The 12,328-nt window shown below is 36.0% G+C and overlaps 1 protein-coding gene across 2 annotated transcripts in view; it reads right to left on the reverse strand.

Annotated features, from left to right (window-relative positions):
• Positions 1 to 403: 403 nt before the first annotated feature.
• LOC106874719 (interference hedgehog) overlaps positions 404 to 12,328 on the reverse strand; it is a 325,926-nt gene continuing 314,001 nt past the window's right edge. For both annotated transcript variants that reach the window (XM_089338298.1, XM_089338297.1), the window contains exons 13-18: positions 11,304 to 11,523; positions 10,701 to 10,985; positions 7,504 to 7,679; positions 5,463 to 5,583; positions 4,019 to 4,381; positions 404 to 1,097 (exon numbers count right to left, since the gene is read on the reverse strand). In XM_089338298.1, coding sequence (XP_089194424.1) covers positions 949 to 1,097; positions 4,019 to 4,381; positions 5,463 to 5,583; positions 7,504 to 7,679; positions 10,701 to 10,985; positions 11,304 to 11,523 — 1,314 coding nt within the window. In that variant the 3' untranslated portion in view covers positions 404 to 948. The remainder of the gene's footprint in view (positions 1,098 to 4,018; positions 4,382 to 5,462; positions 5,584 to 7,503; positions 7,680 to 10,700; positions 10,986 to 11,303; positions 11,524 to 12,328) is intronic.

Genomic DNA, 12,328 nt, shown 5'->3' on the forward strand with positions numbered 1-12,328 from the left:
TTTGACTTTGCATGATAGTTGTAAAAACGTGTCACTATCATGCAAGAAGTGTTTTCCATTTCCAATCTTCCATGAAAACTTTTTGTCATGGGGAAATTTTACCTTGCATGGAAACAGGTGCAGTTTGATGACAGAAGGAGCATTCAGTTGTGGAAAATCTGACAATAAATTCTGTCTGACCCACTTGAGCACGGAAAAGTGGACATTAAAACAATGACAACAATGGTGATGTTAATATATATATATATCCTCAAGGGCATATACAATTACTCTTTTCATTCCATTCTATTACTCAAAGATTCAGCTTCTGAAGACAATTTTTGAATTGTTTACATAAATTAACAAAATGCTATCAAATTATATATTTCTCTGTATGAGGAAAGAATCACAAATTTCTTGGTTCTTTTTTTTTTTTTAGTTTTGTCTTTTTTATTGAATTATTTATTTTGCCCAATCCTTTCTATTTACTTACTGTCTTTTCTTTTTGTATTTTTTTTCTTTTTTGATATTATCATTAGTAGTATTAGTATTTCAGAAGTTTTGATAATCCTGTTTGGGAGTCAAAATCTACTTCAATAACAAAAAGCAGATATTGCAGGAGATATGAAAAAAAAAATTTTCTGGAAACTTCTTGTCTTTTCTCTTATTATTTTGTAGATTTAATTTTACTCCTCAAAACATTTTTTTTATTATACTTCAGTGATATGATATTTATAAAAGATGACAATGATGATTATGATGATGAAGATGATGGGGATGATATGAGAATGATGATGATGTGTTTAAAACTGTTACAAGGTGTAACCTGTATGTTTTGCTTTCAAATTCTGAACAAGCTGTGTAGGTTATGTTACATTACAAGTCATGCAACACACACATGTACATTGTTGAACATTCTTTGGGTTAGGATAATAAATTCTTGGTAAGAACTATAAAGTTGATTAACCCTCAACAAACATTTTCTTCTAATATAGGAGTGTCTGTATTTAGTGTCTGCATACTTGGTTTTGAATTGGACAAACTGTATGCTGAAGAAATGAGTTCTTTATCGGGTATGGATGGCGATTTCTTCAAAGGAGAAAATTCCAGAGTGCCTTCTGAAATTAAAAAGAAATTATAAAATTATAAATTATAAAATTTTATAAAATTATAAAATTTGAAATTAAGAAAATATAACAATGCTACAATTACAACAAATACCTTTACTGAGGTAACCTACAATTGGCTGATGTGAACATCTTGTCTAATTTACAGTTGGCTAAAATGTCTTACAAACAGCAAAGGTAATCTGGCAATGACGGCTCAATGAAAGGGAATAATGAAAGAAAGAAGGAAAGGAATCACCCTGAAACTAGAGGCCTAGACTTAGAGTAAAGACACCGAAAGGTCAGGTGATGGTTAAACTGGGCAACTGTTTAGTTGCTGGTGAATGAAAAATGCAAAAAGGAATTGGAGTTCCAAATAGTAGATTCAGTAAAAGGGTATGTGTGTGTGTGTTAAGATGCATTAAAATCAGAGGACAAAAGACATATTTTCTGCAGTATATCAAAACTACTAAAGGTCAATTTACAGTTTCTTCATGAGAAAGAGCTGATGCAAGCACAATCCACTAGGTGACTAATATTTGTGTGTATGAATGTTGGAGCACAAATCAGCTGAGAGAAAAATTGAACAGAGGAGGAATCAGATATAGTGTCAAAACTGTTATTATGGGCATGTGTTGAATCTGGAGGAGGAGAGCTCTGTAAAGAAGTGCCATATGTTCAAAACAAATAGAACCTGTAGAAGAGAGAGACCAAGGAAGACATGGGACAAAGTGATGAAAACAGACCTGAAGCTGTTGCATCTCACAGAAGAAATGATGAAGCATTGTGCTGATGGGGACATGCTGTGTAAGAAAAGACCTGCCTGTTTAGAAACAGATGTTTAAGCTTGTATAAATGGCAAAATAGAGGTTTAAATTTCTGTATATGTAGGTGTATATGAGTATATATAGGCACATACTGTTAGGTTATGGTACATACAAAAATTTGTGTGTGCGTGTGTGTGTATATACTGTCAAGACTCTAGCTTTAGTTTCTTGATAGCCTCTCATCCCTCTAACACACCTACCATTTGCCCCTCTTAGTCATTCTATCACTCATTTGTCTGTTATCCGTGCTATTGTTACCCATATTTCTGTTGCCCTCATTTTTATCACTTATGCCCTTATAACTCATATTCTGATCACAATCTCCTCTTCATCCTCTCCTGCTACTATACCGCAAATGTTGTGAAGGATAATAGTGGATCTTTTGCGTTCTGTATATTGCTTCCAGTACAACTCAAGATGCCATAAGACATATCTATTCTCTTTCCAAAACTTCACAGCTTTTTCTCTTATCTCTAACACCTTAGCTCTCTAACCCTTTTGATATATATATATATATATATATATATATATATATATATATTATAAAGATAAATAAAAATGAAAATGCCACTATAAAAAAATTTTTTGGGGGGGTTTTTACATTACATGTTTTGGTTTTTTTGAAAAACCTTATCAAAAATGAGTACAAAATATGTGAGAAGAGAAGAGGGCTATTAATAAAATAAAATTGAAATTAAAATTAAGAATGACATTCATAGTTTACTGTTATTTCTAGCATGCGCACATGGTCCTTTCCTTCTGTTCTGAAGGCATGGTAATTTCAACTCGCTATGGAGATCGGACAATAAGTGTAAGCCAGTGTTAATGGTGGTTCCAGAAATTCTGAGCCGGAAACTACAACCTAGAAAACAAGCCTCGTCCTGGAAGGGCTATAGAGCTTGATGAGGACGTCTTGCAAACCCTGGAGGAACAAAATCCCATCATAACTGTTGAGGAACTAGCAGAGAAGCTTGGATTTGGTCATTCAGGCATTCATTGACACCTGTGTGCAATTGGAAAAGTCAGCAAATTGGGTCAATAGGTTCCTCACAAAGTTTCCAAGTCTAATCGAACACAGAGAGTGAATGTGTGCTCTTCTTTGCAGTCACATCTCATGAATGAACCAGTGATGAGAAATGGGTTCTCTATAAAGATGTTAAGCGCTGAAGGCAGTGAGAAACACCAGCACCCAAGGTCTTCATCCACGTAAGGTGTTGTTATCTGTTTGGTGGGTTATGAAAGGTTTAGTCCACTTTGAACTATCAAACAAAAACCAAATGATAACAAAGGAGATCTACTGTGAGCAGCTTGAGCTACTTAAGTCAGTGCTAGAAGAAAAACGACCATCTTTGGTGTCAAGACGAAAGGTGTTCTTCCATCAGGATATTCCTCGGCCACATACAGCAAGGATGACATTCCAAAGGCTGGAGCAGTTTGAATGAGAAACAATGCCCCACCCACCATATTCCTTGGACATTGCTCCATCTGATTATCATTTATTCCACAGTCTTCAAAATCATTTGGATGGAAAAAATATGAATTTCGTAGACGAGGCCAGAATATTACTGGAGGAATATTTTTCTTCACAGAGAACTGATTTTTGAAAGAGGGACCTTGCAAGTCTACCAGATAGATGGTAGAGTATTGAAGAAAATGAAGGAGAGTATATTTTAGACTAAAAAAGAACTTTGTTTATCTTAATTTTGTAAAATAAAAGAAGTACAAATAATGATGTCGTTTAAGGGAGATCTTTTTAGAGACAGTGTATCTATCTAGGACTATATTATCTTTGCATTTTTTTTAAAGATAGTAATTTGAGTGATTTGACAGTTATTTCTAGTAGATCAGCTGAACATTCACTTATTTTCTCATTGGCTTAAATACCGGTGCAAATGCCAACAGAGACTGACTAGAGACAGACTAAAGAAATGGAAACTGGATAATCACCAGAACTACTTAGTTATCATTTTAGCATTCCTACCAGTGGATGACAGATGCCTGTTTCTAACTAATGTAACCACTCTGAGGTCTGGATCAAGTAAGCTCTCCAGTCTATGACCAGACCATAATCTTGCTTGAAAAGAAATAAGAAGAATTGTAACTTACCATTACTACTGAGGTCAGTGTTGGTGGCTTGGTCTCGTGTTGAGTGTTCATATGTATACTGCCTCTGTCGTTTCTTCTTAGGTTTTGAGTTGTGTGAGTTCATTATGAGAAAGTTATCAGAAGGTTGTGAATGTTCATTAGTATTTGGAACCATAGAATTCTCTTGTGGATGGAATAAACAATTGTTACTTGACATAGTGGGCATGTTTTCATATGAGCCACAGCTGTGATTGACACTGTTTGAAGAGGACATCAAATGTCCTGGTTTATTACCTGGCAGTATACGCTCTAGACCATTTAAAGAACCACCAGGTTTCAGTTTTTCTAATTTAGTGCAATTAGCATGCTGATGGTTATTTGTTCCTGAAAGATTTCATAAGTATCTCTTTAGAATTGAGAGAGAGAGAGGGAGAGAGAGAGAGAGAGAGAGAGAGAGAGGGAGAGAGAGAGAGAGAAAGAGAGAGAGAGAGAGAGAGAGAGAGAGAGAGAGAGAGAGAGAGAGAGAGAGAGAGAGAGATTTACAATATACTTTTCTATTGCAGAAGATGAAATAATAGGGATGAATTTGATGAAGGTTATGAAATGAAACACTTTATAAAGAGAACTTGATAATTTAAGTGTAAATGAAAATTTTTCCCATTAGAAATAATGATTTATTTCACAATTAATCAATTGGAAAGTTTGAAGAATTTATCTTCCTGATATAAGGACATGATTTTGTTCAAAAACTGAATTTAACCACTTTTAATCTGAGTATAGGCATGTAGGAAGAAATAATTTGCTAAGTATTTCATTGCTCTTTGGTTCCAATTAGTATTAACACAACAATCATTGCCAGCAAAATCACCCTTCGATAAATCTTCTACAAACTTTTAGATAGTGACCACCACAACCACCAGAATCACTTCTTGATAAATTATATCTTTCAAATTTTGACCACCACAGATTTTAAAGCAGATTGACATTGCTTAACACAACACCACCTACAGCTTCATTAATAGACCCCTCCCATTTCATGGTGTTGAATGGCACCAGAATTTGTTTTTTATTTAAGTCAATCAGGGTAAAAGAGACAGTGTTCATGAGTTTTGCTGTCTTGTTTTCCCAGAATCGTTGGACTGATGGGGCTAATGACCAGCTTAAATATCTGCAGAAAAATATGAGTGGGGATTCAAGCTTCTGGTCTGAATGCTGACAACAATGTCAATACAGCTAATGGAACCAAACAACCTGGTGTTAAACTGGGCTGCAGGATTGGTCAACCATTGAAAATGGAACTATGAGAACAAAAGATTTAGTAATATTAGTTGTTTTTTGAGTTACTATAGTAACATTTTATTGGCATGCAGTATTGAACATTCAAGAGGACAAAGTCAATAGAAAAAGAAACCATGAAGAAATAGAACTCATGAGCTCCGAAAAGATATGAATCAATAAGACTTACCTGTATGCTTAACTTGCATAATTTGTGGACTTTTAGACTGATCAATATTATTACAGTTAGAATCTCCTACAGAATGATTGTACATATCTTCATGTACATGATTGCCAACATGACCAGGATACTAAACGAACAAAGGAAAAAAAGAAAAATGAAAAGAATGATTTTGGCAATTAAAAAAAAACAATTTTTCTTTATTAGCTCTATAGCTCAAAGGGATGTATAAAAACATGAAGAGATATAAAGCGGGGGGTTTACAAAGAAAAAAAAAAATGGGATAGGGATATATAAGTTATACAAAGACAAGGGGAGAGGTGAAAGATACAATATTTTTCAGATTGTGAGCTGGCAGAACCAGAGAAGAATTTTCAGGTGAGGAAGCAAGATCTGAAATCAAAAGGGCCTTAGAGTTAATTTAGCAAAGAGCTAAGTCCTAGTAAGTAGGAAAACAGACAAATCACTTATCCCTTCAGGGAGATGGCCCTGCTTGATATGTAGAAAAGGTGTAGGTAGAAACTCCGTATGGTGTACCCAGTGCAAATTATGGATATATAAGCGATGCAACAGTATCATAGGAAGTTCAGCAGAGAAAGTAGTCTTTATATGTGGCAGACGTGCAGGTGCATTAAACACCAGGAATGTACAGATCCCCACTCAAATGTCCAGGGGTATCCTTAGAAGTGGTAGACAGTTTCCATTACTTTGGTGACCGAGTTAGCAATGGAGGAGGTAGTTCCAAAAGTGTAGCTGATAGATTAAGAACAGGCAGGACAAAATTCAGAGAGCTGCTACCTTTGTTGGTAACAAAAGGCCTCTCCCTCAGCATGAAAGGCGGATTGTATGATGCCTGCGTATAAACAGCTATGCTACATGGCGGTGAGACATGGGCTGTAGCTACTGAGGACATGTGAATGCTTGAAAGAAATGAAGTCAGCACGCTTCACTGGATGAGCAATGTCAGTGTGCATGTACGACAGGGTGTAAGTGATTTGAGAGAAAAATTGGGTATATGAGGCATCAAATGTAATGTGCAAGATCCTTCTGCACTGGTATGGTCATGAGATGCACATGGACAAGGACAGCTAAATAAAGAAATGCTGATCTCTAAGTGTGGAGGGAACATGTGGAAGGGATTGACCCAAGTAGATGTGGGATGAAGTGGTAAGAAAAGATCATCAGATGTTGGGCCTTATAGATGAGATGGCAAGGGACCGAGACTTCTGGCAGTTTGCTGTGCTTGAGAAGACGGTGTGTCTTCTCAAGTAAAATTCTGGCTATTTATGCATACAGGCATGTCCTCTACATTCCTCACTTAGCCAAAAGATCCTAGTCTTGTGGGTGCTGGTGCTACATAAAAGCACCCAGTGGTTGGCATTAGGAAGGGCATCCAACTATAGAAACTATGCCAAAATAGATGAATGGAGCCTGGGCAAACCGTCCAACCCATGCCAGCACAGAAAATGGATATTAAATGATGATGATGATGATGACTTTTGTAAATGTGCAAAGCCTTGGGTAGTTTCAGTTTTCATTTAAGTAATCTCACTACACAAATTCCTTTCATTTGTATTTTCCAAGATTAGTTCTACAAATTTGTTAGTATGACTAGTGTAAAACTATTTTTAGGCTAATTAAAGAACTTTAACCACATTTAGACTAGCTAACCTAACTTCTAACTTCCTTCAATCGTTATTCTTTCCTCCACCCCACCCCACACTCCATTCACCTTCTTTCCTTTTCGAAGTCTCATTCCACACTTTGTTCTCTTTGCTGACTAAAAAATACTTATTCACTTGGGTCAGAGGTTATCTACATAGTTGCAATTTATAACTTATCAAAGATACATAACTGCTACTGTTGCAGCAGTAGTAGTAGTAGTAGTGTGAAAATTTACAGTAGATAAGGTATTGATGAACATGAGCATATTAAAGCTGTCTGTTAACACACATGGATTTCAAAAAATGGGAGAGAGAGAGAGAGAGAAATGGGGAGAAGGAAAGAAAGAGAGAAAGTAAAAGTTTTAGATAGATATCTAATAAATTACCATAGGTTTTGAAGATATAGGTGCTGAAGTATAGCCATCAATTAGGTCAGTGACAGTGTAAGACTTTGGTGTTGGTTGTATGGGACTGTGTTGACAGTACTGGTTATGGTGGGAATGGTGGGAACCATTACTCAAAGAGCCATTCATTCTGCTCAGTGATTCTTTATAATATGATGCTAAACACGTTCAAAAGAAAAATATAAACTGTTTAGAATTTTAATTAAAAAACAAATGAAAAAATAAAAACAATGATAATAATAACAGCTACAACAACTATAACAATGGGTTCTGATTAAGGCACAAGGCCAGCAGTTTTAAGAGGAGTGGGTTAGCCAGCAACATCAACTCCTGTACTTGACTAGTACTTTATTTTATTGACTTCAGAGAGTTGAAAATAGATCTTGATGGTATTTAAACTCAGAATGTAATGAGCTAAAACAAACACTGCAAAGGATTTTTTTCTGACACTTTTCCAATTCTCTCAGTTCACCATCTTTAATAATAATAATAAATAATAGTTTCAAATTTTGGCTCAAGGCCAGAAAGATTGGGGGTGGGGATGAGTCAATTACATTGATCCCAGTGCTCAACTACCACTTATTTTATCGACTCTGAAAGGATGAAAGGCAAAGTCGACCTTGGCAGAATTTGAACTCACAACATAAGTATAGATGAAATGTCACTAAATATTTTGCCCATCATGCTAGTGATTCTGCCAGATTGTTGCATTCAATAATAATGAATCATAATAATAATCAGGACAATATCCAAACTACCATCTGAGAGTCTGAAGGATACTGAAATTACTAACCTGCAGAAAAATGCGATCTTGTACTCTACAAGAATCCAAAGAAAGATTCTTGAGATTTGAAGAGGTTTGTTGTCACCAAACCTCAAGACCACATCCCTGCTAATATAGCATGTAATAATAATAATCCTTTCTAAGAAAGGCACAAGGCCTGAAATTTGGGAGGAGAGGATTAGTCAATAACATCGACCCCAGTGTTTCACTGATACTTAATTCACAGTGTTTCATTGGTGCTTAATTTATCGACCCCAAAAAGGATGAATATCGACCATGGCAGAATTTGAACTCAAAATGTAGCAGCAGATGAAACACTGCTAAGCATTTCGCCTGGCATGCTAACAATTCTGCCAGCTCGCTGTTATTATCATCATCATCATCATAACAACGACAACAACAACAAATCACGCCATAGCAAATTCAAGATGAGCAACAAGAGAGAGAAAGATGAAGTAAATGAAGGGGAAATAAGAAAGGCAGATACAAGTGCGAAGGTAGAACACCAACAAAAATCAGTATTTTGGCACAAGCTAGCAATTTTTGTTGGGGTGGAGTAAAAGTCAATTACATTGACCTCAGTGTTCAACTGGTACTTATATTGACCCCCGAAAGGATGAATGGCAAATTTGACCCCATTTGAACTCAGAACATAAAGATGGGCAAAATAATGCTAAGGTAACGGGTGGGGTAGAGAGGACAGATGTTTTTGAAATGGTTATTACTCAGCCCCAGGGGGAGGGACATATGTCTGACAGGTACCATTCAGTCTGTGGTGCCTTAGCATTTCTTTTCTTTTCAAGTAAAGCCATGGCACCTTAGACTATAGAGCATCATGTGTTTGCCTATGACAGTTACAAGAAGAATAAAGAGTCTGTTCAGCATGAGTTTCATCGCCACTTCAACATTCACCGAAATCAGGCTGTTCCCACCAGTAACACAATCTTACGTTGGGTGAATGCACTTCGTACATGAGGTAAACTAATGAATAGGAGACTGGTGGGGGGTGCCACGAAAGGTACAGACCTTGGAAAATGTGGAACATGTTAAACAAGGTTCGATATGGAATCCGAATCATTCTGCTTGGAGGGATTCCACTGGACTTGACATCTGTAATCAATCAGTAAGGTGTGTTTTGCATGAAGACCTGCATTTCCACCCATACAAATTGGTCATTGGGCAACAGTGGAAACCATGGGGCTATGCACAGTGGCTTAACTTTGCACATCATATAGAATCAATGTTTGAGGTAAATGACAACCTCATTTTGTTAATGAGTGATGAAGCTCATTTTCATCTCAGTGGCATGGTGAATCAACAGAACTGTTGTTACTGGGTTCTTGAAAATCTGAGAGAACTGCACAAAAAGACCACTGCACAACCCAAAAGTGGCGGTCTGGTGTGCTGTTGAAAAAGCTGCCGTCAATTGGTCCTTACTTTTTGAAGGCAATAATGAGAATGTGAACTCCGAGCATTACATTGAGATGATAAACAACTTCTTTGAGCCTGAATTATGACAAAAACGTATGCTTATTCAATGTGTGTGGTTTCAGCAGGATTGGGCGATGGCCCACATAGCCAGAGCATTAATGGACGTTCTTCACCCTCTCTTCAGTGACTGCCTCATTTCCAGGATTGCTGACGTTCCCCGGCTCCTTTGGTCTCTTGATTTAGCCATGTGTGATTATTTTTTGTGGGGAAACCTCAAGGCACGTGTGTATGTGCATAAACCTCATACACTGGACAATTTGAAGGAAGCTATTCACATGGAAGTTGCCCAAATCGACAGAGCAATGCTGGAGAGATTGGAGGCCAACTTCCAAAAAGGCCTTCAGAAATGCATAAATGAAAACGGACACCACATGATGGATGTTGTTTTCCACGCCTGATTTTGACAAATGCTAATACAATACAAATACATTGGTGTCAATAAAATTTGTTTGCAACTAAAATTAATGATTTTGTGAATTTTTCAAAAACATCCGTCCTCACTGCCCCACCCGTATTTTATCTCATCACATGTGGTTCTCTTAAAATGGCTATGAAAAATTTGTTGAAAAAAAAAAAGATATTGCTGAATATATTGATTTTGACAAGCTTTACTCATTAAATTAATAGTTACATGGCTGAGTACTCCACAGTGTACCTTTAATGTAATTCCTAGGCTAAATCATATAACACAATATGTGACAAGGTCAGATCTTTGAAGTCAATCCATCCAAAGGGTTTTCCAAACAGTTTTGGTCTATGATGAAAACCATTTGCCCAAAGTGCCAAGAAGTGGTGGACTCAGCCTCATGACTACAAAGCAAACTTCTAAACACTCAGCCATACCTTCAGCCATACCTTCAGCCTTACGCAATATTGTTGTGAAATGCTTTCCAATAATACTCACCTCTTGGAAATGGTGGTTGTCTCTGTCGAATACAACACATGACTATGAGAACAAGGAGAACAAGAACCATTACTGAGAGAATTCCACCTAAAATCTTATAAAGTAATTCTCCACTAGACTGGAAACTGTTATGATCATGATGGTTGTTATTTTGGAGTGTAGTAACTTGTGTCTTGCTTGGATCATAATTTGATGGACTGGATGATGATGATGATGATGGACTGGATGATGATGGACTGGATGATGATGATGATGATGATGACGATGATGATGAATCTTCAGCAGCTGAAAGATACAATAACATGTATAAATATATACATAAATACATGCATATGTATACACATGGAAGTGCAACACACATTCATAATATAACTGAAAAAGAAAGTAGAAAAAAATCTTGAAGGAGGAAAGAGAAGAAGGAGCTAAAAGAAATGGAAGAACAGAGAAACAATAAGAAGAAAGTAGATGAAGTAAGAATAAGATGAAGAAACTAGAATCTAGAAAAAAGACAAATGAGGAGGTAACTAGAAAAAAAAAAAAACCCAGAAGATAGAAAGAAGCCAGAATAAAAGTTGACGAGAGGAGAAAATGAGAAGAACTTACGAGATGTCCGTTTAACTACTTTGTTACTGAATTTACTGTAACCATGTTTGTTAAAACACTCCATCTTAATTCTGTAATCAGTGCCAGGCTCCAAGTTTTTAATGATGTGTTTACGCAGCACAGGCTTGTAGAGGGTTATGTTGGTAAAAGATACATCCAAATGGTAACGTTTGTAGAAAATTATAAAACCACTGATTGGAACAGATTTCAATCGAATATACTGAAATGAGAAAATAAGAAACCTAAGTTTTTAGTATTTATATTAAGTATACACAGTTCAGTTTCTTATCATTGGTGCCCAATTTTTATATAAGAGCAAACAAAAGTGGACTTAATATATTTTGATTTGTCATTCTATATCTAATTTGTATGCATTCAAATTTGACCAGGATCAGTTTCATCCCTTTAGAGTGCTCAGGATGATTCAATTCATTATATTCCTGATCCTTAGAAAAACTGTTTTTCTGCTTAATCAAGAGAAATAATTATATTTAGGCAGAATAAACATGTGGGGGGCTTTTTTCAGTTTCTGTTTATCAAACCCACTCAAAAGGCTTTAGTTGGCCCAAGGCTATGGTAGAAGACACTTACCCAGGGTGCTACACAATGCAATTGAACCTAGACTTATGTGGTTGGGAAGCAAACTTCTAACCACAATACAATACAAAGATAACAAATGATTAAAGGGGTGAAATTTTATATATTGAGATGATACAGTGAAAGAATGAAGGGAAAAGATATGCAAGTGCATATTCAAATTCAGCCTTTTAATAGTTTGGTATGTTCACATTTGTAGTAAAAGAAAAGAAGAAAAATTTGCAATAATGAAAGAAATAAATCATTTGAGTTTCCACTCATGTCTTTGATATCATATCTTGCAATGTACTTATCTTTTTTAGTAAGTTCATGATATCTCACTTACCTTTTATTTTGGCATAGTTCTCAAATAAACTCAATTTTAAAATGGTAAATATTTTTAAGATCATATTTCTCATTTACCTGATGTAGCACAAAAAATAGTCAAT

Source organism: Octopus bimaculoides, chromosome 20, assembly GCF_046866305.1.
Source record: "Octopus bimaculoides isolate indiv1 chromosome 20, ASM4686630v1, whole genome shotgun sequence".
NCBI classification, from domain to species: Eukaryota; Metazoa; Mollusca; class Cephalopoda; order Octopoda; family Octopodidae; genus Octopus; species Octopus bimaculoides.